Source organism: Oryctolagus cuniculus, chromosome 5 (genome assembly GCF_964237555.1).
Source record: "Oryctolagus cuniculus chromosome 5, mOryCun1.1, whole genome shotgun sequence".
In the NCBI taxonomy this organism is placed as follows: Eukaryota; Metazoa; Chordata; class Mammalia; order Lagomorpha; family Leporidae; genus Oryctolagus; species Oryctolagus cuniculus.
The window spans coordinates 62396014-62423370 of NC_091436.1; the positions used below are offsets into that span (position 1 = coordinate 62396014).

The following is a 27357-nucleotide window of genomic DNA, read 5'->3' on the forward strand; positions in this document are numbered from 1 at the left end:
ATTTAGTGTGCAGTATTTTAAGATTTTAAGGTCTAAATTTTATGTGGGTGATGCACAAACTAAAGTATTGTGGTTTAATTTTTAAAAACCTGGTTGAATACCTGAAAGTTCAATTTATGGACATAAAGCAAATGCAACTTGTAGAGAGCAAATACATTATTTTAAAACCTACTTATTATAAGAATTAAAGCTTATCTGCATATCAATAATAAACTTGTAAATGAGAACAAATCCAAAGAACTTCATTAATTTTTTTCTCAATTAAAATGTAATGTGAAAATAGTTGTTTATTAGGCCAAAGTTTTGTGATTTGGGAAAAAGGCTATTTATTGGCCATACTGGCATGTGTGTCACTGAAGGTTGAAACTGACTTTATTCACATTTTCCTGAGAAGGCCTCCAAGGATTGATAATCCTTTTGGGTGCAGAGCCAGGTACAAGACAGTTTAGCTCTGCTGGAAGGGGAACTGGTTTGAAATTCAGCTTGTTTTCTTGAAGGCTCTGTTTGGCACTGATGGGAACTTGAAACTAGATTCCCCCCAGAATTCTGCTGGAGCCAGTAGCCCTGCTCAGGGCTACTGAGCAGGGTCGCCCCTCTTCCAGGCCAGCTCTCTGCTGTGGCCCGGGAGTGCAGTGGAGGATGGCCCAAGTGCTTGGGCCCTGCACCCCATGGGAGACCAGGAGAAGCACCTGGCTCCTGCCATCGGTTCGGTGCGATGTGCCAACCGCAGCGCACCGGCCGGGGCGGCCATTGGAGGGTGAACCAATGGCAAAGGAAGACCTTTCTCTCTGTCTCTCTCTCTCACTGTCCACTCTGCTTGTCAAAAAATTTTTAAAAAAATGGTTAATTAGTGACAACAATAGAGGTTATTTCAGATTTTAAATAAACTTGAAATTAAAGGGCAGTGGATTGTAGCCATGGTTTTATTTTTATATTTTTTGGATGCACAGAATCAAAACAGTCTGGATTCACAAATAATAAGTAATTTTAAATTTAAAAAAATTTATTTACCTTGCATAATCAAGATAATCTATAGTTAAATTCATCTTGAAACTTGAACAAAAACATCAAAAGAATTACTAATATCAAACAACTACTTGCATTCTTCATCATAAATGTAAAAATTAAGAAGTGCCAAACTGTACAGTATACACTAAAGAACTGTAATGAGATGTGCCATCTTTTCCTTTGACATTTACAACACTGACTTATCCTCTTTCAGGAACACACCTGAGCCTCCCCCAGCACTTCTATTTTAAGTTTTTTAATTTTTAATTTTATTAATTTAGCAAAGAGACAGAGATCTCTCATCATCCCTTGCTTGACTCCCCAAATGCCCACCATAATCAGGGCTGGACCAAGCCAAAGCCAGGAACCAGGAACTCCCACATAGATGGCCGGGGCCCAACTACCTAGGCCATCTTCTGCTGCCTCCCTTGGGTGCTCAGTAGCAGGAAGCTGGAATAGAGAGTGGAGTTTGAACTTGAACCCAGTCACTCTAATATGGGATACAGGCATCCCAAATGGCATCATAATGGCTATCCAAATGCCCACCCCTTCTGGCACTTTCAAAGGAAAGTACCCACCTGCTGTAACAGTCCATTCACTGCTGTAGATTCACTGATGCAGAGGTAGACAGGTGTAATCTTTTTAAAAAACTAGAGCACACTAACTATACCTTTCCTGCTTACTGATAGATTAACAAAACTTATTTATTTATTTATTTGACAGAGTTAGAGAGAGAGAGACAGAGAGAAAGGTCGTCCTTCCGTTGTTTCACCTCTCAAATGGCCACTATGGCCGGAGCTACACCGATCTGAAGCCAGGAGCCAAGTGCCTCCTCCTGGTCTCCCATGTGGGTGCAGGGCTCAAGCACTTGGGCCATCCTCCACTGCACTCCCGGGCCACAGCAGAGAGCTGGACTGGAAGAGGAGCAACCGGGACCAGAACTGGTGCCCATATGGGATGCCGGTGCTGCAGGCAGAGGATTAACCAAGTGAGCCAGGGCACTGGCCCCAACAAAACTTTTAATAGATGCTTACAGAGATGGTGGAAGAAACTATTTAACCCAATAGCTGAATTATTAGTACTATTTGATGGTCTCCATGGGACTTAATATTAAATATTTGCAGGCTATTTTGAAAAAGAATATTCAAATCTAATGCTTCATTATAAAGTATAATTTCAAGCTGCTGAAAATGTACAAGGAAGCCCAGAGTATAGGAGGATGCAAGTTCTAGTTAGATTAAAGCTTACATCATCAGGAATTATATAAAAGAGTAGAATATAAGAACTAAAATAAAGTTTGAAAGATTGTGAACTTAAATTATCCTTTGGCCGGCGCTGTGGCTCACTAGGCTAATCATCTGCCTGCGGCGCCAGCACCCTGGGTTCTAGCTCTGGTCAGGATGCTGGTTCCAGTCCAGCTCTCTGCTGTGGCCCGGGAGTGCAGTGGAGGATGGCCCAAGTGCTTGGGCCCTGCACCCACATGGGAGACCAGGAGAAGCACCTGGCTCCTGGCTTTGGATCAGCACGGTGCGCTGGTCACATCGCGCCAACCACAGCGGCCATTGGAGGGTGAACCAATGGAAAAGGAAGACCTTTCTCTCTCTCTCTTTCTCTCTCTCTCACTGTCCACTCTGCCTATCAAAAAAAAAAAATTATCGTTCATTTTAAATTTGAGGAACTACAGTCCGAAGGGTTTAGTTAGTCAAGATATTTCCAACCTGAGTTGTTGTTGTTGTTGTGTGTGTATGTGTTTGTATAGTTTGGTAATCAACTAGATGACTCCTCAGTTAATTCTGCATAACAGAGTCCCAAGCTATCTGCCAATCTATATGATTTAGGTGAGAGGTTAAGTCTAAATCAGACATTACATCTCAATCTCAAGATATTTCTGCTTTTCATGGAATTTAAGAAATTAAATGCAAATATTATCTTCTCCAATTTGTATCATCCAAATAAAATCCTATTTTAGTATTTCTCAATTGTTTGCCAAAAAATAAGATCACAAAAATTAGGAAAACCACACTCTTACTGTAAATAGAATAATCTTGAATTCTGTCCAAGTTTAAATTCAGTAAAAAGCATAGCTTGTAAAGTGGTATTATCTCTGTGTTTTGAGAGTATGTTTAGTTAAACAGAAAGCTAGCAGTGATAAGCAAAAATAAACATTTTTATTTGTTGAACTCCAGTGCTCTGAATATACCCATACCCTTTGGGCAAAGGGAAAGCAGCTCACAGAGGCACAGTGAGGATTTGGGAGGACAGTAGATGGGAAACTCGGTGGACAGTCTTTTTTCTTTGTAAGATGCAAAACAACATGCAAGTAGTCTCCAGATGTGGCCTTGGACTTTGTGCCCAGGTTAAAGATCTACAACCTAATACCCTCTTGGAGAATCAGAGACCTCAGGAGGCAAAGAAAGAAGGTGATTTAAAGGATTAAAGAACCTGCAATTAGAAGATTATGACCAAAGAGCTGAGTGGGCGTTGTTGGAGCCCCGCAAGGAGAGCACATGCTGAGAGCTCTGCTCACCACCTGGCCGCGGCCTCCAGAGGGAGCACTGGGATGCTGGCACAAGCCACAGGGAACTTGATGTATGAATCCTGGAAGATTGTCATTACTATTTTGTTCTTTGAGTCAGAATTATCTTTAGTATGAATAAAGCCTTTAGAATTTTTTTAAAAAAAAATTTTTTGAGAGGCAGAGTAAAGCATTTAAAATTCTGACCTGATTATGCTAATGACTTATTAGTATGCATTTAGCCCAAACATTTTAACCAGGGGTAAAATCAGTTTTATAGAGGAAATAGAACTTGAGAGTTCACTTCCATCAAGACTGTGGATAAGTTAAAGATAATTGGGGTTGGTTTTAATCTACTCTGAAAAGGTAATTCTTTATATTCTGCCTGTGTAACTCCTTGTATCTGAAATCATAGGTTACATGCTTCTGCCCACAACCAGAAGCAGTATGAAAATTTAAAAAATATTTCATATATGGTCACATTTTTTAGGTACAAATGAAATGTAGCCCCTCAAAATATTTTCAAAATTTTATACTATAGTATATTCAATAGTTGAATAACTATATTTTTACTTGCATATATTATAATATATAGTATATATATATTCAGTTTTCTCTTCTTGAATTTTTTTCAGTATTCCCTTCTCTTAGTTTAAAACCTTTAGTAGCTCCTAAGAACATGTGGTATAGAGTCCCTCCACACTCACCTTCTTTCTGAAGCTCATAATATACCATACTAAATCCATTTCTTTTTTTTTTTTTTTTTTAACTCAATATTGATCCTGGGGCAGGCATTTAGCCTAGCAGTTAAAATGTCCAAATCCTACACTGGCGTTCCTGGATTCAAGTCTCAGCTCTGGCTCCCTGATTCCAGTTTCCTGCTAATGCAGACCCTTGGAAGCAGTAGTGATGGCTCAAGTAATTGGGCCTCTGCCTGGACCCTGCTTGTGGTTCCCCCTGCCCCCAGTTTTGACTTTAGCCTGTCCAGCTCTGACTATTGCAGGCATCTGGGAAGTAAATCAGCAGATGAGAATACTCTGTCAAATAAGTAAATAAATTTTAAAAAATCAGTGATGCTGAAAAATAATTAGCCTTCAAAAAGTTAACAATACTTCTAAATGGATTCTCCCACTTAGTTTTGATATCTTGACAGCCATTCTCTCCTCTCATTTCAGCTTAGATGGCTCTGAGGATATTTAAAGCCAATCTGATTACAAAATGTTCCATGGAGCTTGTCAAACAATGGTATGTATACAGGCAGTGTCTGACTTGTGCACACCTGCCTACTTACCAAGTGATCCATCCATGCCACTGCCAGAACCCATGCAGCTACTGTCCTGGTGGTGTAGGCACAGAAACATCAAGCCTGGGAGTGGCTGTGGGTTCCCACAGAGAAGCAGGGTAGAGACTCTGAAAAGCAGAAGTTGTTGAGCAGATCTGACCCCAGAACAAGCTGATTCCCACACAAAGCCTGCCTGCACATCTAGTGGCCCTCCAGTCTCTTAAAAACATTTGTCCTAATTGCCTGTATCTTCAAAAACAATATTGAACTTGAAATTTATTATTATGCTTTCAATTGATTCAAGGATTTTGTTATTTGTTTTTTAATGGAAATATCTCTTCACAGTTCTTCCATTCAACATAAAACTTTTTGAGGGCCTACTTTGTGCTAGGCACTGGGCATTGGAAATACAGCATTGAACAAAGAAGCAAACATTCTGATTTTATGTGACCTACATTCTGTTAAGACAAACTAAATAAATAAATATGAGATACCAGTCCCTTATGATAAATATTGTGATTCAGTTTAAGAAACCTGCTTTCTTCCTAAAGCCTACCACCTATTCTAAGAAGTATGAGGTAATGCTAGGAACACTTAGAAGATCCAGTGGACTCTGGTAAGATAATGAGGAAGCTATGAAAAGCCGGGATCACCAAGGGCATGGAAAGACCCTGGGAGGAGTGACAGAGATAGAGAAATGGAGGTGAGATGCTCTCAAAGACCAAGGATCACCTATTCTGAGATTTCTTCCTTCTTTTTAAGAATCAGATCTCACCTTGAGAATAAACAGAGGAGATAAATTTTACTTTCTTACTGCCCTCTTTTCATGCCCCCATAATCAAGAACTTAGGCTAATACAGAGTTATCAAAAAATTTTAAGAAATATGTTCATTAAAGGAACCAGCCTGGAGTAATGACTGCTGCTTTGGGTTCAGACAAACCTAGATTCTAATCCTAAGCTGCATTTAATTTCATAACCTTGAACAAGCTACCCATGCCTTATATGTTTCTGTATCATCAATTTGTAAAATGAAAACAATTAGATCTGCTTTATGCATGTAATGTGCTTAGTGTCTGATAGGCAGGAGTTGATGCATTACTGGTCTTAATATAATCAGCCTGGAAAAACCTGATCACTGTTTGTTTAGTACACCGGTTTTTTAAAGTGAAAGTAATATTCTAATTTAAAACCAGACTTTTTGGAAGACTGCTTATTTATAAATATGCATGGTGGTCCATATTTCTAAGTTGCATGTAGAGATTTAAACACTGCATTTCTAAAGGAAGAAATCTCAAAGGAGAGGATGAGACCAAAGGTGTGTCAACATTTTTGCTTCTTTAAAGTAATAGACTTCTAAAAATTAAATTGAAGAAGTGGAAAAAGTAGAGAGTAAATAAGAGAATATAAAGCTCAGTGCTAAAAGGATCTTAATGTACCCAAAACATGATGTTGAAAAGGAAAAAAAAAGTGCTTCGCAGACAAACTGTATATATAAAAACAGGAAGATATGAACTGGGGGGGAAAATCTTGACAAAATTAGTAAGCAGAAGTAAGCTTGTAAGCCCGTATGTATTTCTAAATGAAATGTTTTAGGTAACAAGAGGGTTTTTTTTTTTTTTCAAAGAAAATGGCTAAGCCACAGAAACCTAACAAATCCCATTCCCATTCTTTTTTTTTTTTCTTTTCCTTTTTTTTTTTTTTCCTCTCTAAGATTTATTTATTTGAAAGAGTTACAGAGAGAGGCTGAGCCAGAGAAAGAGAGAGAGAGGTCTTCTATCCACCAGTTCACTCCCCAAATGACCGCAATGGCCAGAGCTGAGCTGATCCGAAGCCAGAAGCTTCTTCCAGGTCTCCTACATGGGTGCAGGGGCCCAAGGACTTGAGTCATCTTCTACTGCTTTCCCAGGCACATTAGCAGAGAGCTGGATTGGAAGTGGAGCAGCCAGGACTTGAACCGGTGCCCACATGGGATGCCGGTGCTGCAAACTGGAACTTTAACCCACTATGCCACAGCGTCGGTCCCTCATTCCTTCTTAATCAAGGAGTTTTGGGGCTTAATAGCTGAAACCATTGCTGTGTGTTTTTAGAACAATTATTAAATATCATTCTGATTTCAATGAATAGATGTGCGAATCTTTAGCACTTTCATGTAACTCCTTATGAGAAACTTAAAGGTTTCACATGTAGTCCATAAGAGCATGATTATGCTATTTAGCCTGATTAGTATTCTTTCTACCAAAATATATCTATTCCTTTTCACAAACTGATCATCTGTTTTAGAGACCAAATGGGTTCAGGGAAGCCACTTAGCCAGGAGAGCAGATAGCTTGAAATCTGTCTCCTCAATTTCAAAAACAAGTTTAAGGGAAGGCATGCTTGCCTCCCTCAAGGAACAGAGTGCTTGCTATAATGCCAGAATGTACCATCATCCCATACCTGACTCGGTTCCCATTGTTCTTCAGACCACCCTCTTGCCTGGATGAGATTGCCTCCAAAAAGTCTCCCCACCTCCAGTTTTGCCCCTTCCCACTAATTTTTCTAAACCTTAGCTGAAATGCAAATGTGGTACCACCCTACTGGTTAAAACTGAGCTTCAGCAATTCCCACCACCCTTAAGAATTAAAGTCATATTCCTTAATGAAGCTCCAACATGTTTCAGGTTGTTACTGCTTAGCTTTTACCTCAACTCCTTCCATGACTCTGCTTCAGACCCAATGAACTCCCTTTATTTAGCCTTCCTAAAGAACCACACTCTTTCTCCTGTCTCTGGGCCTTTGCACATGCCAGATCCATTGCTTAGATCACTATCTCTACTTTCCCAAGCCTTCCTCTGATTCTCTTACCAAGACCTCAATACTACTACTAATCCTGTAAGCTCCAGCTCACGTCTCTTCCTCCAAGAAGCCTAGCTTGAACCACCACTGCAACTCAGGACTCCCCTAATATTTCATAATTCTCTGGTAAGAACAAGTCATTTTGTAGCACTCTGCTTTTTAAATACATGCACCACTTGTTACTGAAGAAAATAAGGCGGAGAGTATTCCTGGGAAGAACAGATGCAGGCATAGTAAACCTCACTTTGATCTGATATGTGGTCCAAAACATTTTCATAGTCAAGGAAATGTTTCCAAATTACTGTGACTTCTTGGATAAGGTGTTAGAATCATTCCTTAAAGAAAATGTTGAAAAAGCAGGCTCTGTCAAATAGCTGCTGGTCTATTCTGCAAACCTGTGATCTGTGTCTAAAGCATATCCTTTCCAGTCACTGCTGTGTTTGCCATGTCAGCAGTGTGCCTGGATGTGCCCAGTACTGGTTGTTGATAAGAGTAGGACCTGTGACTACTCCAGAAGTAAAATCCTTGGAAAATACAAAATGTTTAATTGAACTTGGAAGAAAACATTTCCAGAAGTGAAATCCACACAGTAGTATTTACAGGCCAATTAATACATTTGTTGGAACTCTTGGTTACTATAGATGTATTTGGAAGCAACCTTTTTATGTTGGAGAATAGAGTGACTAGTTCACATACTGCTGAATGCAAGAGCAGAAATTAGTACTCTTTGAAGTATTTAGGTCAGTCTTTATAGAGCCATAAAGGAATCTTGACATTTAATGGCTTGAAGGTTCTTAGTAAACCACTGAATTAGAATATGTTAAAATCAAGTTTCTTTTCATGTAAGGCAGCCTTAAAGCAAATAATAGATTGAAACTTCTGGGAAAGGGAAAATCCTAATTGGAGCTGCTTCTACAAGTTCAGTATATCTGAAATGTTCCATCAATATTTATCAAGCTCTAAGTGTTAAACATGTCCCTATGTATGCAGTTAGCAGTTTTAACTTGTATTACATCATTTTAAGCCACCTTTGGGTCAGTGGAAGGCCTCTGTCCCCACTGCTTCTCATTAGGAACTAGAAAGGTAAGCATTCTCCATTTTACACATGTCATGACTTTAATGTCACAAACAAGGTTATGCCCTACTAGACAATTAGAACTATTCTATTCCCTTGGAAAATGAAATCACAGCTCAATTCTTCTGAACCAGAGTCATCATTTTTCCTGTACTTCCCTCTTTTTCTATCTAGTATTTTATAGCTGACAGTCCCATATAGCCAGTGCATTTATGTTTGCAAGTTATTAATTTACAACCAGTTTATCTTGGAGGGTAATGTCATATGGCTACAAATTGGATGATTAACTGGGTTTTGTTTGTTTCTGTATTTGTTTATGGCTGAGTGGGCATTTGATTAGACTGTTTATTTTATAGCCTTTTCTTCTATGTTAACATTAACCCCAAATTGCTTCTCTTAACCAATAAAAACTGGGGTGCTTTAGCTGTTTAAAAAAAGCAGTTTATAAGAACAGGTAACATCTTGACGAGATACATAACAAGTAACCATTTTTAACTTGCTGAGTTACAAATATGACCATTCAAGAGCTAAAAGAGTAACTTAGTCTTCTCTGAGACATTGTAACATCTTGCTCCTAAGACTGAAACTTATTTTCAAGTCCTGGTTCAGTGTCTGTCAGTTTTTATTGCTTTAAACTTCATTTGTTTCCCTCTCTCAGAAAGTTCCAACCCTTTTGTTCTGACTCAGCATGTAAGCTTTGGAAAACACAAGGGCAAACCTGCAAAAAAGAGATGTAATTCAGGGTTTATTAAAAAAAAAAAAAAGTCAGTAGAGGTACTTAAATAGTGTTGACACAGAACCTGAGAGAAATGGATCCAACACTGTCAATTATGTGAGCTGTTTTATAATCTAGATTTTTCCAAGGTCCTCATCAGATTTCAGAGAGAGAAATGCTTTCTTTTTAACCTAGGGCATTCATGAAGGAACATGAGAAACTGTAAAGCCTTCGAATAAACTTAGGGCGAGAAAAGCCAACTCAAGAGATCTCAGGCAAACCATGTAGGAGAGTGATATTTATAGTTTCGAAATAGCCTACCAAAAATAAACTTTACATTGAATATAGGCGACGGGCCCATCCAGCGTAGTCTGGGCATTGCTGGGAAGGAAGTAGGAAAGCAACAATCGTTGATGACAGTTAGAGGGGACAGGGTTGTCCTGTGCTGCCAGGGTCAGTCCAGAAGCTAGTTGTTATTTGGCTCCAGGTGAACCCGATGGCGCACTGCACCTGCCAGCCTCGGTGCAGTCTCCCCCTCCCGACCCACCAAGCCTGTTGCCAACCTGAAAATTAGCTCATGGCCAGGAGCAGGGCCCTCCAGGTTGTTTTTCGCTCGGCGGCGTCAGACCACCCGCCGCCTCCCGCGCCTGGGGGGAGGGGCTCCGCGGCGCCGCGAGCCCCCATTGGCGGGCATGGCCGCCAGGGTGGCGGAGTGACGGGCGCGGGGCGGGACCGCGCGGCTTGTTTGTCGGTGCCGCCCCGCCCCCTCGCCGTCCGCGCCGACTGAGGCGCTGCAGCCCGGAGTCGCGGCCCGACGCCCCGCGCTCGCCTTCCCCGCGCGCCCGCAGACGTCCGTGCGCCGATATGCGCTTGGCCACCGCCGCGAACGAGGCGTACACGGCCTCGCTGGCCGTCTCGGAGCTGCTGAGCTGCAAACAGTGCGGCGGGGGCCGCGGCCAGAACGAGGTACCCGGGCGAGGGGCTGGTGGGCTGGGTGAGTGGGCGGGCGCCCGGCCGAGGTGCCTGGGGCTGCACGGAATCGCGTCGCTCCCCCGCGGTCGCACGGAAAACGCCCCCAGAGGAGACGGGCGCCGGGAGAGGGGAAGGGGCAGGGGCAGCTGGCGGTGGTAGGAGGACCGTCCCCACCGGAGCCGGCCCCGGGCACAGCCGCCTCAGTCCTGCCAGTGGAAGCCTCCGAAGAGGCAAACGTCGTCCCCCGTGCAAGTCTCCGCAAGCCCGGGCCCGCGACGTGCTGCGGCGGCGCAGGGCAGCCTGTGGATTCCGCCTGGGCCCTCGCTGCCTGCTTCAGACCAGGGGGAAATCCCTCTGAGTCCGTTACGAGACGATGTTGCCTGGAATAAACGCCTTGGGCGAGCTCCGTGACATTGTGCACGGCGTTTACCCTGTTGATTAAACCGCCCCTTTTGTGTCCGAATCGGCCCTCAGAGTTGTTGAGTTGTCACATTTTGTGTTTTCCTGAGTGGTCGCAAACAGGACACCATTTGGGAATCGCTCATACAGCCTTTGAACCTTTGAAACGTTTTGATTCCGAAGATGACAAGGGAGAAAGTAGAAAAATCACAATTAAAATTTGAATGGAAATCAGAATGCCGTTTCGTATTGCCTTGGTTCAAGAAATCTGAAGATGAATTAATTTCTATGCAGCTTTGCCTACTGAAATGACTCTGGTTCCATAGTTATTTTGGTTGGTTGGTAACTGTAGTCTCTTATCAGTATGTTTATACAAACTTAAATGGACCCCATGAAGATAATAGGACACCAAATATGTTTTCTAGATTTGAACCTTCGTGGATACATGACATGCTCGTCGTTTACAGATAATAGAACAGCCTTTATACATTTTGTGTAAGGTTGTTTTGAGAACACTTATTACCTAAGAGAGAAAACAGTGGGAAAGTGTTGAATTAGCATGTATGGTTTCTGTGTGCAGACCATAACAGATCTTTTCTCATTTTGAGTAGAAATGCGCCCCAACCGTGGTGCCTGAATAGATGTGTTATTTCTGGTGATGTTGATGTGCAGAATCCTGGTTCTTGCCCAGATCTAGAATTGCTAAATATAGCCGTGTAAACTGGAATATAAAGAGAGACATGTTAGCTTGCATGCGCATTCCAGTGCCTAGGGGATTGTGTTCAGGAAACCAGGAAACTTTGTATATAGTTGTATTTCATTTTTAATACACCCAACATGCACAAAGATAAATTAGGAAGTAGTGCTTTACAGGAAAACCATTCATTTACAAAAGAATTAACACAATTCTTTCAAAGAGCAAGCTTCCATAATGCTTTTAAATCAAACTCTTTCCAGGAATGGAATTCCTGAGCAGGATGTGGAGCGCTCATAGGCCTATGTCAGCCTTACAAATGCAGTCCTTTGAAATCTGTGGATTTTATTTTTTCTAAAATATAGTTCACAGGAAGACCAACCTGGGGGGGGGGGGAGGCACCTGGATGTTCTGTATATCTAAATTCTCTAGTAGTAGTGTTTATGACAATTTTAGAGAAGTGCTAGTATATTTTGTTATGGTGAGGATATTTCTTTGTAATGCTTCTAGATCTCTTCATTTCTACTTAAAATGATTTCTACTTAAAATGGTTACATGTCAAAAGGCTATGGGAATGATTCTCCCAGGGAAGGGAATTTGCACCTTTTACACAATGTATCTTTACTTTGTTGAAATGTATTCCAAAAACACATACTGCTTTTTTGATTTAGAAATATATATATTATTGTGATTATCAGTAATATGCTGAAGCATCTAGACATGTTTTGTGCAAGATGTACCGATAAGTGCTGTGAGAAAAATAAAATGATTCAAATGGTTTGCTTATTTTTACTTTCCAGCTAATTTTGCAGGTGGGTAGATAGCGTAACTCAAACAAATGATTTAATTTTGCATTTGTGGCAAGTCATTCATCCTTTCTCTTAAGGATATTGCAGATCCATAAACAAACTTGAAACATCTGATTAGAACAGTACTTTCAGTACACAAGCACTGATTCACGCAGAGATACAAAACATACATAGTTCTTCTGTGGTGCTGTCAGCACCCACTGAGAGTTTTCATGCTCTGAAAGTCAATGTGTTACGATTAGACCCTGATGAGGAAACAGACAGGAGATCAGAGATTTGAAGCGACACTGTGATGTGGAGGCTGTTGCTGGCTCTCTGAGATGGCTGTGAGGGTTGTTGAGGGGACAGGACTTTTGGTTCTCAGGATAGTTTTTCCAGCCACACCTTCAGAGAGCCTGTGAGGTCTGTGCTGTGATTAGCATCTACATCTGCTTTCCACCAAAGCCATTTGCTGTTGGCAGCTCTGCCTCCTAGAGTCCAGATTGGCCAATATTTGTTCAGAGTCTGTAATTCAGTTCCTTACAGCTACAGATGAAAGAATAATTGAAGTAACCTAAATAGGAATTTAAGAAATGCATTTTGTGTGGCTATAGTCACCATGTTGAATATCTGCATTGCCTTTTAAGATGCATTTATTTAAAAAGTGGGGATGAGGGTGGGGACAGAGAGTGGGAAAGAACAAGAACTCTTCCATCCATTTGGTCACTCCCCAAATGCCCACAACAACCAGGGCCAGGCCAGGCAGGAACTCCATCCAGGTCTCCCACATAGATGGCAGGGTCCCAAGTTTTTGGGCCATCACCTGCTGCCTACCAGGGTGCACATTAGCAGAAAGCTGGGACTCAGACCAGGCACCCTAATATGGGATTGGGTGTTCCAAGCACTGGCTTAACCCACTGCACCACAACACCTGCACCTGCCATGCCTTTTATTATCAGCACTGGCCAGAAATAAAGTTGTAATTAGTCATGTAACTAAGAAGAGTTTCAAAAGTGAGTTTTGCAGAAAACTGTAACTTTTAAACTTTTAAAAACTGAGAATATTGGGACTGGTGTTGTGGTGCAGCAGGTTAAGCTGCATCCCACCAGTTTGAATCCATACTGCTCCACTTCCCATCCAGCTCCTTGCTAATGTACCTGGGAAAGCAGCAGAAGATGGCTCAAGTGCTTGGGCCCCATGTGGGAGACCCAAATCTAGTTTCAGACTCCTGGCTTCAGCCTCACCATTGTGACCATTTGGGGAGTGAACCAGATAATGGAGAATATCTTTTCATCTGTGTCTGTCTGCCTCACTCTCTCTCCTTCTAACTCTGCCTTTCAAATAAATAAAAACTTAATACAATCATACAGCTACAGTTGTGTCTAAAGGGATCTCCATGTTATCAAGAGCTCTTAAATGGACTTGAGACTAATAATTAAAGATTCCAGCACTAGAACTAGACTTCCTGGATTCAATCCCCATCCTACACTCACTAGTACTCACTTAGAGTTAGAAAACTTGGGTTCAGATTCCAGTGCTTTGATCATTGTGTGCTATGGAATAGAATTAGTAATAGTACCTGCCTCATACACTAATGTAAAGATCAGTCTAGAAAACTGACTTTTTTTCATGGAAATTATAGAATGCCTCATAGTCTTTCTAGACTTAAGTATCATGGGTACATCTTGTGCTCATTATTTACAGATAATGGAACTTTAAAAACAGTGCTCTAATTCATAGTAAATACTTTGTGCTAACTGTTGCTGTTGTTACTATTATTAGCCCTAGTTTGCTTTTTTCCCATTTATGTAAGCTAAGTAATAAGCAAAAAGCTAACTGGCAGTTTGATCTTTGGTATCACTGACCAGTATTAGGGTGTCACAGTCAGGGAACACCAGCTCATGTGTCCCACTCTTTCCACTTTTTTTTTTTTTTAAGATTTATTTTTATTGTTCATTTGAAAGTCAAAGTTACACATAGAGAGAAGGAGAGGCAAAGAGAGAGAGGTCTTCCATCCGCTGGTTCACCCCTTAGATGGCCGCAACAGCTGGAGCTGCGCCTATCCGAAGCCAGGAGCCAGAGGCTCCTCCAGTTCTCCCATACGGATATAGAGGTCCAAGGATTTGGGCCATCTTCTACTGCTTTCCCAGGGCATTGCAGAGAGCTGAATCAGAAGTGGAGCAGCTGGGTCTTGACCCAGCGCCCATATGGGAGGCTGGCACTGCAGGGTGCAGCAGCCCCTCCACCTCTGAGACATAAAAACAACTAAAAATCAGACTAGATCTAAAGCACTCACATGCATGTGTGTATAATCTGTAAGATACTCTTTTTTTAGTCAACTTTTTTAAAGAAGATAATTTATTTAAAAAAGCAACCTAGAAGACAAGGCAGAGATGGAGAGAGATCATCTATCCACTGATATACTCCCATATGGTCACCACAGCCAGGGCTGAGACAGGCCGAAGCCAGGAGCTTCATCCAAGTCTCCCATGTGGGTGTAGGGGCCCAAAGATTTGGGCCATCTTCTGCTGCTTTCCCAGGCACTTTAGCAGGAAGCTGGATTGGAAGTGGAGCAGCTGGGACTCAAACTGGCACTCATATGGGATGCTGGAGCTGTAGGTGGCAGCTTTACCTTCTGTGCCACAGAGCTGGCCCCTTAGTCAACTGTTAAAAATGTATTATTTTACTTTAAAGGCAGAGTGATGGAGAGAGCGATCTTCCATCCTCTAGTTCACTCCCCTCATCACCACAACAGCTGGAACTAGGTCAGGCGGAAGCCAGGAACCTCATCCTGGTATCCCAAATGGGTGGCAGAGACTGAAGTATTTGTGCCTCCATCCACTGCTTCTCAGGCATATTAGCAGGGAGCTGGGTTAGAAGCAGAGTAGCAGGAATTCAAGCCAGCACTCTGGGCATCCTAAGCAGTGACTTCCTCCACTGTGCCACAACACCAGCTTCTGTAAAATGTTCTGTCTTTCATAAGGTAGTTGGGATTGATGACATTATTGCTCTTTATCATCACCACCCATATGTTACAGAGAACCCTTCAATTTAGAGGTTACATGCTGTCTTGGCAGTTGTGCACTTACTAACATCAGGTTCCTGATTTTGACCCAACCCTTTGACTAAGATTGCTCTGTAATTTTTATCCATCCATACTTGATACACCATTCCATTTTTGTCCTGGCTTTTTAGCTTCGTTTTGTTTTTCTATACTTTTTCCAAGATAAGGAGTCTTTATAAAAAATTTCAATGAGAACCAGACCCATTGGGTAATCTAAAGGTAATTGTCACCTGTTTACTTTTCCCAGAGGTTAATTTGTGTGCAGTGGGAGGCTGGATGGAGTCAGTGCTCTACTTTCTGCCAGTGTATGGACTAGGATGAATTTGGATGCAATCTCAGAGCTCTCTGGGAACACCCAGATTAGTCCTTTGTTTTCTGCTGGGTCTGAGATAAGGTAGAAAAGTCATACCATGTCCTTTGTCCCATTATGACCCAGTGTGTCTGCTGAGAAAAGGGGAGAATCTCTTTTGACTCTAGCCCCCAAATATAAGAATATGCATTTATTTGATTTTAGAACTACAGTAACTTTCTTGTTTTGTTAGTCTTGATTAACCCTTTCTGTTTGAGGAAGAATTGATTTTGGATAATGCATCTCTCTTCCCTTCTTCTTCTCCTAATCTTTCCTGTTACTGTTCTATCTTTCTCTCCCCACCCCCAGCATTTCCCCTTCTGCTTTTTTGGGATGACTCAGGCATCTCACAACTTCTTCAGTGTAGTTGGAAGTTGACTCTAGTAATCCAGGTGTGAGCTGGGTAAATTCTACTTCACCTAGAACTAAACTTGGGTAAATACTGTAATGAGAGTCTCAAGTGTCAGAGACTCCAGTCCTCCCTTGGGTTGTCCCAGGATTATTTGTTGAATAATCCAGTTCTGCCCTGTTTGAAATGACACGTTGTCATATAGTGAAGTGCCAAGTGTAATGTCTTAATTGAAAATGAGCAACAATTCCTTGAAACATTTTGTTTAAATCAGATATTTTCCAAAGATTAAAGAAATCAGATCAGATAATGTTGATTTTAGCCTTAGAGTTTTGTCCAATATATTTTGTTTAAAAAGTGTGGTGGGGGGAAGAGGGGGCAGCATTGTGGCGTAGCAGGTAAAGCTGCTGCCTGCAACGCTGGCACCCCATATGGGCACCAGATCCCATCCTGGCTGCTCCACTTCCAATCCAGCTTCTTGCTAATGGCCTGGGAAAAGCTGCAGAAGATGGATCAAGATCTATTCATCTCTCTCTCTCTCTCTCTCTCTCTCTCTCTCTCCTTTCCCTCCGTCCCTTCCTTTCTTCCTCTCCCCCTCCCTCTCTCTGTAACTCAAATAAATAGATATTTTTAAAAAATTGTTTGTAGGGGCAGTCTTTAGCCTATTAGTTGATGTCCCCATCTCATATTGGAGTTGCCTGGGTTTGTGTCCTGGCTTTTCTCCCAATTCTAGCCTCCATCTAATGTGCACGGGGGCAGCAGATGATGTCTCAAGTAGTTGGGGCTCTGGCATCCATGTGGGAGACCCAGAGTGAGTTCCTGGCTTCTGCCTGGCCCAACTCTCAGTATTGCAGGCAGTTGGAGAGTGAACCAGCAGATGGGAAATCAGTATCAATCTCTCCCTTACTCACTCTCCTTCCCTCCCTCTCTCCCTGCCCCCACTTCTCTCTTTCAGGTAAATAAAATTTTTAAAAAATTAATCTTTAAAAAGGTATGTAATTATCAGAAATTCAGCAGTTTGAAAGGCATCATCTTATGTAAATGACTGCATTTGTACTGAAATGATGTATTCAGTAACAAGAATGTGTTTTGGCATTTACTACTGGATATTGAAATCAAGACACATCCATGGCCAGACTAGTGAATTAAGTGCCTCCCTTAATGAAGAGTATATGGTTAAAATATTGCTGTCCTCTGTATAAGTGTGGAATAGTCAGGGTGAAACATCACTAATCTATAGTGCAAGATTCATTGTGTTATTTTATACACTCAGTTGGCAACCACAGCCTCCTTTGAACTTGAATCTTGATTTCTACTAATGAAGATTCTCCTAAACTTTGTCCTGCCTGCTTAATTTTTAAAAATCCATTTTGTTAAAAGGCTTTCATTTACTTGGACCAGATTTCTTGAACTGCTGCCACATGTACTTCTCTCTGCTACCACCCCCTCACCCTGCCTTTTTTTCTTTAAAAGGCGGGCATCTGGTTTGTATCACGAAGAACCTTTATATACAGTAGGGAGAAAATAGGAATAATATTTCTGTGTAATTAGATAAGGAAGAGTTATTCTCTGCTTGTATAAACTATTAACTTTTTGAAAAATAAGATTGATACGATCTAGACCTCAAAGCAAGCCAAAAAATTATTTTTTCATAAAGACTTATTTATTTACTTGAGAGGCAGAGTTACAGAGAGGGAGAGACAAGAGAGAGGTCTTCCATCTGCCAACTACTCCCCAAATGGCCACAATGGCCAGTTAATCCAAAGCCAGGAGCCAGGATCCAACTTCTTCTGGATCTCCTACTGCTTTCTGAGGCCATCAGGAGGGAGCTGGATTGGAAGAGGAGCAACCAGGATTCGAACTGGCATCCACACGGGATGCTGGTGCTGCAGGCAGATGTTTAACCTACTATGCCACAGCACCAGCCCCCACCCCCACCCCCTTTTTTTCCTATAGCACATCATATTGAGGGTGTTATGGGGAGAGATGCTAAGAGTAGGTTATCAGTTTTTGTTGACCACACTGCATTGTCAACCTGAGGTACAGAGTTCCAGATTAACTATGTCAAAGGCAGAAAACCATTACTGAAATACTTGAGTTTTTCTAAAATATATAAAATTGATGATATCCCATATACACAAAGCTTAATTTAAGGCAAATTAGGAGACAAAATGAGTTTTCTCTGAAATTATTTTAGTGAGCGGGGACAGACGTCTTTTCATACCTTCTCTTTTGTTTTCATTTTTCATAATGTTTCCCTCCTTTCCATAAGGTCTTACTGTGGGCTGTAGTAATAACTACACTTCTTCCAGGTCAGAGCATCTAGGTGGAGATGCTGCTGCCTCATTTCCTCACAAGATGCTCGGGATTGGTATTTGGCTGAGTTTGGGACGTACAAACACGTTGGTCTTATTTTGTCTCTCTGACAACCCACAGGGTTGGCTGCTGTGTGCTGAACTTTCTGTTCTGGACTTTCTGCCAAGTACTTTATGCAAAACTCTGGTTTTAGTGAAACGGGTTTTATTGTTTTTAGTCAGTCGTATTCTAAGTTGTTGTTAACTAGGTGATGCGAATAGAAGAGCGGTATGTATATACGGCCATGAGAACCAACCACCAAAACAAGCCTGTCCCTGTGTAACAGGTTGTTTTTCCCTCCCATTCCTGTAGTCTGAGTTCATGTTGTTTACTGCTGGAGGCTTGAGATGGTGTCATTTTCTTCTCTAGGAACTTGGAATTAGAATTCCTCGACCACTAGGACACGGACCAAGCAGATTCATCCCAGAAAAGGAGGTATGTTGTTTGTGAAAGAACACAGTGAGCTGTATGCTTCTAAGGAAAAATTTTCATGACCTGCATCTTGGCATCTGAGCAACTGTTGGTCAGCGACTTGTTTTATGCAGAGCTGATTGTAGTTAATCATGCTTTGGCAGTGAATCTGTGGGATTGGAAAGCTCTCGTGCTTGTGTTGATTTCTAGTATTTCATGATGCTTTTTTTAAACACCCACATTCAATCAAGTGCAGCCAAGACTTGGTTTTGACTAATAACATAGCGAACACTTACATTTGAATGTCATTTAGGTTTGCCTGTAAACAGAGATCCTTAGTCTCGACCATCTCCACAGTACCAGCTCCCACCTGTGATGCTGTATCTGTAAAGGCGTCTCTGCTTCAGTTTTTAGAATGATTGCTAAGTAGTTAGTTTTGGTTCTGCGTAACTTGAGAGTAGGAAGTGTTGTCAGGAAATTCTTTAGTTGTCTGTTTGCAGGCTCTGCAAGTTTGATAATCTAAATCTGCTTCTATATCTGGATTCTGGCCAAGCCTGCAAGCAGCCTATCTAGATGGCCTTTAGGTTCAGCCTTTGTTGTTTAGCCCCTACTGGATAATATGTGATCTATGACTGCCTGTTTTTTCTATCTTGCTACCAGTTGAGTTTAAATATGAAACTCTGCTCTCTTAAACCTAATTTAATCTGCTTCTAAATGATACTTAGAGTTCAGTCCACACATTTTCTTTCTTTAAAACTAACTCACAATGTATATAACCAGAGTTTTCTCTCATTTATACAGATTCTCCAAGTGGGGAGTGAAGACGCACAGATGCATGCTTTATTTGCAGATTCTTTTGCTGCTTTGGGTCGTTTGGATAACATCACATTAGTGATGGTTTTCCACCCACAATATTTAGAAAGTTTCTTAAAAACTCAACACTATCTACTGCAAATGGATGGGCCATTACCCCTACATTATCGGCACTACATTGGAATAATGGTTTGTAAATCAATGAAAAATTATTTCAGCTTGCTTTTATTAACCTCTTTAAGGTACAGTTAGTACTTAAAACACAGGAATAAATACTTATATTCTGACTTATACTAGGATTCCTGTTAGCCTCTGTTTTTTAAGTACACTTGCTTTCAAGTATAACAGAAAAAGAAATATTTATACAATTCTGAAAAAACACTTGCCATTAAGGGAATACAATACCTATTTCATTATTATACAAAGTTTATATTGACAAAAAGTGTTAATCCTAGCCAATCTAAATAATATTCCATTATTTTAATTGAACTTTCCTCTTAATCTGAGGTTCCTGAAAGTTGTTATATAGGTATAGTTTCTAAAGTTCAAATACTTTTTATTAGATAATTTGTTCTTGGAATATTTCTGAGGTCTTTTCTGTGGTGTTTTTTGCATTTTTTAAATGTTAATCTGAAAACTTCCGTTTCTGTAGTTAATGGAAAATTTGAAAACAATAAAACTCATCTGTTTTGCACATTTACAGAAAAAAAGATGAGTAGCATTTCAAGATTGCACTATTTAGAATTAGCGTAATCTCTTTTGTTTTCTCTTCAGGCTGCAGCAAGACATCGGTGCTCCTACCTAGTGAACCTGCATGTGAGCGACTTCCTCCATGTTGGTGGGGACCCCAAGTGGCTCAACGGCTTAGAAAATGCGCCTCCCAAACTGCAGAACTTAGGAGAACTCAACAAAGTGTTAGCCCATAGACCCTGGCTCATTACCAAAGAGCACATTGAGGTAAGCAGTGAAGTAATGCATCTCAGGTGTCATTTTCAAAAACACTTTTTACAGACTTTCTTCTTTAAGAGCGGTTTTGGGTTACAAAAGGTACAGAATTCACACACCGCCCCCCCCCCACCTTTAACCGCTTCAGCCTTCTGCTCTAGACATACATATTCTGTTATTAACCTATAGGATTTGTGTGATAGATGTGTTGTAAGAGATGAATGAACACTGATTTGTTACGATGAACTGGAGTCCGTGGTTCACTCTACCTTGGACAGTTCTATGGGTTTTGACAAGTGCAGAATGTTACAATGTCCTAATGCTGATATGCAAAATACTTAATAGTCACTGCCTGAAAGTGCCCCCTGCTTCAGCGGGTTCATCCATCTCCCTTCCTCCTGAAACAGCTAACTTTTCTACTGTCTCACAGATTTGCCTTTTCCAGAATGTCATATAGGTAGAATCAAAGTATGATGCCTTTTCAGATTGGTCTCTTTCATTTAAAGTGCCCGCACTTCTTTCTGTGACATAGCCACTCGCTTATCACTGAAGAACGCTCCATTAGACGGCACACAGCAGCGTTCATCCATTTACCTACTAAAGGACATCTTGGTTAAAACCAGCTTGGGGCAGTTATGAATAAAGCTGCTATGTTCATTTGTGAGCAGGCTTTTTTGTAGACAAACTTTTCAGTTTATTTGGATAAATAGGAGTGTGACTGCTGGATCACATGGGAGGGCTGTTTTTAACTTTGGAAGAAACTATGAAACTGTCTTCCAAAGCGGCTATACCAGTTTACATTCCTGTTATTCCAGACTGTTGCCAGCACTGGGGTCAGGTGTTATGGATTTTAAAGCTGTCCTGAGACGTGAAGTGGCATCTCACCATGGAGCATCTTCATTTCTAAAATGGCACCTGAAACTAGTTCCTTCTGTTTCTAATTATTTAAAAAGGTGACCGAGTAAAAGCGGATTGATTGATATTCATTAGAAGGTCTACCGTGCAGTAGAAATTCTTGAAAATACATCTTTTTGGTCTTGTCTTTCTTTATTATTAAACATTTTAGATATTGTTATATAATTGAAGGTATTATTCAGAAGGTATAAAATTTGAATGATTAATACAGTGCCTATTCTGTATTTTCAAGTAAGAAAAAAATTACACAATATAAGAAAATGAATAAATCTGAAAAAAATACAGAATTTATGTGTAACTTTTAAACTAATTTGATGATTTAGGAATAATCAGAGTCAAGCTGTTCAAGCCACATCATAAAAATTCCTCAAGGAAGCCTGCTAATAAACAAAACATGACACTCACATAGTAACTTGCTCTTAAAACACAAATTTATTACATTTGGTTTGAGAGTTTGAACTAACAATACAGGAGTTTATTCATAACCCAGCATCTGAAATGCAGCAACTGCTTTTAACAGATATGCATTCTATTAATTTTTAAATCAGTATTTCAGAAAATCAAACTAATGTGTCATTAACATGGTAAGCTCTATTCGTGAATACATTTTCATAAAAATTAGCAAATTATAGGTTCTATATGTTTCAAATTGTAATTTGTGCTAGGCTTTGTATGGTGACTAATCCTATTTTAGATAGATTAACTAAGATGAAATCTGTACTTTCATTGCACCAGATCTCAGTATAAAGAAAAAAAAAATTTTTTTTTTTCCTTTGAGGGACTTTTAAAAGCTGAGGAGCACAGCTGGTCCCTTGCAGAACTGGTCCACGCGGTGGTTCTGCTCACACACTACCATTCTCTTGCCTCATTCACGTTTGGCTGTGGAATCAGTCCAGAAATTCATTGTGATGGTGGCCACACATTCAGACCTCCTTCTGTGAGTAACTACTGCATCTGTGATATTACAAATGGCAATCACAGTGTGGATGAGACGCAGGTCAACTCAGCAGGAAATGTTTCGGTAAGTATCTATTATTTGTTATGAGACTAATCACAATAATTGCTGTGATATTATTTCTTTGTTTGGCTTCTTAGAAAATCAACCCTGCTAAGTCCACAGAGATACTAGACCCCTCTATTTATTCATTAAGGATAAAAGCCCTTCACCAGGTGCTGAGGGATGTACAAAATCCTGAGACATGCCCCCCCCCCCCTGGAGATTGCAGTCCAGTAATTTTAGGATCAGGAACCAACAGCCTGTGCCCATCAGGGCCAGCTAGTAGTGAATGGCTACAGCAGTGTGGCCTGGCAGTGGCGGAGTCTGGGATGCCAGTCACATTTCATTTCTTCCCTTTTGCACAAATGAAACAGGCTGGCTTCTTAATTCTTCCTCTTTCAGAAGATTTAGTTGGCTTCAATCTGGAAGTTTCTCCCTTTAAAATTCTTTTTCATGCTCAACGTTGCCCAAATATAGAAGGTAAATTTGTTAAATACTTCCACCCTTACCCTTTCTCCCCTCTGGCTTTTATCCTCAGTTTTGTTGCTCCTTTGAAACAGAACAATTTGAATATTCTGTGAGCACATTTTAATTCCTGTATACAGTGAGTGTCAATTCCCTCTGTGTGCTTTTGCTGCCGTGTAAAAGCAAGGCTTTATTTTATACTGCAGAAGAAACCAGAGAAGCAGCGCAGTCATCTGAACACTTTGCAGACATGCCCTTAGTTGCACTGTTACTGTGAAACAGACACGTTGAGTTGCCTTCAACTTAAATATTTGACTGTGGGCAAGTCACGGAGCCTCTCTGAGCCCCATCAGTTCTTTCATGTCTAAAGGTGAAACATAGTTTCGTGAGATTTAAAAGTGCCTCTAAAGAGGTGAAATGCCTTGTTCAGCATTTGGCATTTATCAGGTGCTAAATAAGAGGTAGCATTTACACATAGTGAAATCAGCAGATGAAGAAAGCTAATTTTACCATGGTTGATCCTGGAATACTGTATTGACAGGACTCAGTACCATCAGCTTCATCCTCCATAGCAGACCTGCTTATAACCACTGGATGGGTCTCAAAGTCTGGAGGTTGCAGGAGGATTCTAGGGGTGGAGGGTTGATTACTGACTCAATCAGGGCAATAAATATGGAAATGTATGCCCTAGGAAAATAGTACCATCACAGGAGGACTTGCCATCATAACATTACTAGAAAAAGGACTCATACTGGGTATTGTGGTCTAACTGTTTGGGTCATATGAAAATATAAAGCACAGGCAGCACAGACTGCCTCGTAATAGGGAATGACACTGCAGTCATTCTACAGCAAGTATTCCTTGTCTATCTACTGTGGACCAGGTACTGTGCTGGGCTCTGAGTATGTACTAATAAAACAGCAGGTTCTCTACCCTTCAGAAAGGTTGTTCAGGGTGTGTGTGTTGGGGGCGGGCAGCACTGACTCAGTTTCATGTGGAGAACAACTGCAGGTTGTGATTGGTATTCTGAAGGAGTGAGGAGAATGCTGCATGAGAGTTAATTCTCAGCTGTGCAGTAGGGGCAGGTGGCCAGGAGAGGTACATAAGGCCACACCGAAGGATCGGTGTGTAGAAGCCAGGCAAACAGTGGGAGATAAGAGATCTTGAGGACATTCCTGGGGAAGGAAATGACATTTGAAAAAAGAGAAACAGTAATTCTTTATTTGAACACTCAGAGTTGAGATTTTTAGATGTGTTGTCTGTCCATTTTATAAAATACAGTCCATGGATTTGATCAGCTTTCATAGAAAAGATACATGGGACATAAAAAATGTAAGTGGTTCAGCCAGCTCACTAGTCACCTGGCCAGTCCTCTCACGTGTTGGACCCCACTTACAGATGCGACACTGCCGTAGTCATCCCAGGAAGTGATAGCTGCCTCTGTCTAGTGGCCAACCCTAGCCATGTAAGAATGTTTCATTTTTAATAATAGGACTACTATTTTAAAGATGGCCATAGGTGACAATATGCCCAATGCTCATATTAGATGCAAAACCACTTACTCAGTTCAACAAGATCTACAAAGTGTAAGTAGAAGTTGAAATTTAAAAAAATATAATTTATTCAAAAGTTAAGAGTTACAGAGGGAGGAAGGGAGAGACAGAGAGGTCTTCCATCTATCTGTTGGTTCACTGTTTAGATGGTTACAACAGCCAGCATTGGTTCAGGCTGAAGCCAGGAGCTTCATCCAGGTCTCCCATGTAGGTGGCAGTGTTCCAAGCACTGGGCATCTTCCACTGCCTGTCCCAGGCCATTAGCATGGAACTGGATCAGAAGTGGAGTAGCCAGGACATGAACCAGTCCATATGGGATACAGGCAGTGGCTTTACCTGCTATGCCAAAACGCCAGCTCCAGAAATTGACTTTTAAGTATTTAGTTTCCAATTTAACACCAACTTATAATTCTAACACAGTATAAATAGTAATGACATCAGTTTTATAAAAGCATTAGAATGTGTTTTTTAAAAGATTCATTTATTTTCAAAGAGTTAAAGAAAGGGAAAGATCTTCCATCTGCTGGTTCATGCCTCAGATGGTCGCAATGGCCAGTACTGGGCCAAGTTGAAGCCAGGAGCTTTATCTGAGTCTCCCACATGGGTAGCAGGGCCCAAATACTTGGGCCATCTTTCAATGCCTTTCCCAGGCCATTAGCAGGAGCTGGATTGAAAGTGGAGCAATCAGGACATGAACTAGCACATATAGCACTTATATGGGATGCCGGGATTGCAGGCAGGGCTTTACCCACTACACCAAATGCGGGCCCCAGAATGTGTTTTTAAAGTCCTTTTTCTCTTACAGTTTAAAGTCTGAATATCTGTATACCTAATAGACTAATGTAATTGCTTTCTATTCACATACATTAAAATCAGAAGAAAATCGGGTGGGTGTCTGGCACAGTCATGGAGCTGCCACTTGGGATACCCACATTCCTTATCAGAGTGCTCGGTTTAAGTCCCAGCTCTACTGCCTTTTCCAGCTTCCTGCTAATGTGTACCCTGGGAGGCAGCAGGTGATGGCCCAAGTACTTGGGTTCCTGGCTTCTGCCTGGCCCAGCCCTGGCTACTGGTAGACATTTGCATAGTGAACCACCAGATGCAAGACCTCTTTTTGTCTATTTGAAAAACAGACAGAAATAAAGATTTTTTAATTGTAAGAAAATCTGTTTCCTGTATTCTGTAAGGTAAAAATTTGTATGAGCCAGACTTAATAAAAGAATACCCACCAGCTTCATTCTGTGTTTGCCGTATGTAACACTGATTGTGTTTCTTCTGTAGGTAAGTGATTCCTTCTTTGAGGTGGAAGCCCTCATGGAAAAGATGAAGCAGTTACAGGAATGCAGAGATGAAGAGGAGGCAAGCCAAGAAGAGATGGCTTCACGTTTTGAAATAGAAAAGAGAGAGAGCATGCTGGTCCTCTCATCAGGTGAGAGCAGTCGTTACAGAGTCGATATAATTTGGGTTCTAATGAGCTTTTAAACTTGAGTAAGTCACTTAAATATTAGTGTCCATTTTTTTCTCCTCTATCAGTTCATAAAGCCTTCAGATTGCTTCCAGCTTTGAAATTCTATGATTCGTTAAAAGGAACTATTTCTTAAATTACCAATAACCTAAATCCTTTAGCCCTTATCTATAAGCGGACTACAGGATTTTTTAAAAGGAAAAAATATATTTGGAGACATTGACAATAATAGAATGGGAGAAAGAGTAGTAGTATTAAAAGCACCATATTTCTTAATAGCAAAGAAGCATTAAACTGACATAATAAGTTGGGTGTTAACTTGTTTTTCCTAAGGAGGAGTTTTTGTTCTCTCCTGTGCGTGAAGTTGTGGAGTTGCCATATGATACTGTCCTTATAAGAAACCATTATCTCATCAGCTCCTAAACATGATGATGATCCAGAGAGGTGTCCATACTTTACATACTTTTTTCAAGTAGAACCTGACATCTATAAATCAGAGTTGGGACACAGGGGCGGGGATTTTATAGAGAGGCTCTCCTTTTAGTACACTGTTTACTGGCAAGTAAGCTACTTCCTTTTATGGTTTCCAGACTATTTTGACTGATACTGGTTACTTGGTGTCAGAGAAAGGGTTATCCTATTTTTACTTGTTATAGGCAAAATGAATTTTAACTAGCACCTGTAATGGAAAAGCTTTCAATGTTGTTTGTTTGTTTGTTTGTTTATTTCAGATGATGAAGAAGTTTCACCAGCAAGAGATGTGTCTCGTCACTTTGAGGATACTAGTTATGGCTATAAAGATTTCTCTCGACATGGGATGCATGTTCCAACATTTCGAGTCCAGGTAGAACTGCAACTCTTTGTACATGATCAATTAAAAATAGCTCCATCTGACTTCAAATAAGAGCCATCTAGATTTGAGAACTGTGCTAAGTGCCTTGCAAGAAGTAGCTCAAGGGCAGTAGTAGCCGTATCCTCCAGTTACTGGATAAAAGTTGAGACCCATCAACTAATTAGCAAATATTTATTCTATTTCTAATCTTGTAATATTACTTCTATTCCATCATTAGAATCATACTGTAGTTTCAATGTATACCTTAAATCCTTTTTGTCAAAATATTTAATTAATATTGTTAGAGGCCTATGTTAAATAAGTTTTTTCCTAGAACTATAACATCTGAGAACCATAACATTTTTGTTTCTCTTCCCAAGAAACTAAGATGTTGTTTAAAGGAGTAAAATTTAGGCACAAGAAAAAGTTGCAGGATATTTGTCTTTGATAGTTTAACTGTGTTATGAAATATAACAGAAATTGAAGAGATTGTCCGGGCTGGAAATCTTATGGAAAGAGATTCGGATTAGGGTGGCCAGCAACCAAGGGTATTGTAGGTAG

At 40.8% G+C, this 27357-nt stretch overlaps 1 protein-coding gene and 1 long non-coding RNA gene across 4 annotated transcripts in view; one reads left to right on the forward strand and one right to left on the reverse strand.

The window, feature by feature from the left end:
• The window catches only part of LOC138849623 (uncharacterized), a 44107-nt gene extending 33948 nt beyond the window's left edge, over positions 1 to 10159 (reverse strand). Inside the window, exon 1 of the long non-coding RNA XR_011388593.1 lies at positions 9994 to 10159. This is a non-coding gene — a long non-coding RNA (uncharacterized lncRNA). The remainder of the gene's footprint in view (positions 1 to 9993) is intronic.
• The window catches only part of SESN1 (sestrin 1), a 116586-nt gene that overhangs the window by 84348 nt on the left and 4881 nt on the right, over positions 1 to 27357 (forward strand). The window contains exons 2-8 of one of the 3 annotated variants that reach the window (XM_070073725.1): positions 4699 to 4768; positions 18770 to 18835; positions 19613 to 19813; positions 20399 to 20581; positions 22263 to 22505; positions 25781 to 25928; positions 26696 to 26808. In XM_070073725.1, the coding sequence (XP_069929826.1) occupies positions 4742 to 4768; positions 18770 to 18835; positions 19613 to 19813; positions 20399 to 20581; positions 22263 to 22505; positions 25781 to 25928; positions 26696 to 26808 (981 nt within the window). In that variant the 5' untranslated portion in view covers positions 4699 to 4741. Of the gene's footprint in view, positions 1 to 4698; positions 4769 to 10173; positions 10397 to 18769; positions 18836 to 19612; positions 19814 to 20398; positions 20582 to 22262; positions 22506 to 25780; positions 25929 to 26695; positions 26809 to 27357 lie in introns of those variants that run through there. The other 2 variants (XM_051854451.2, XM_008263340.4) reach the window with 2 other exon arrangements.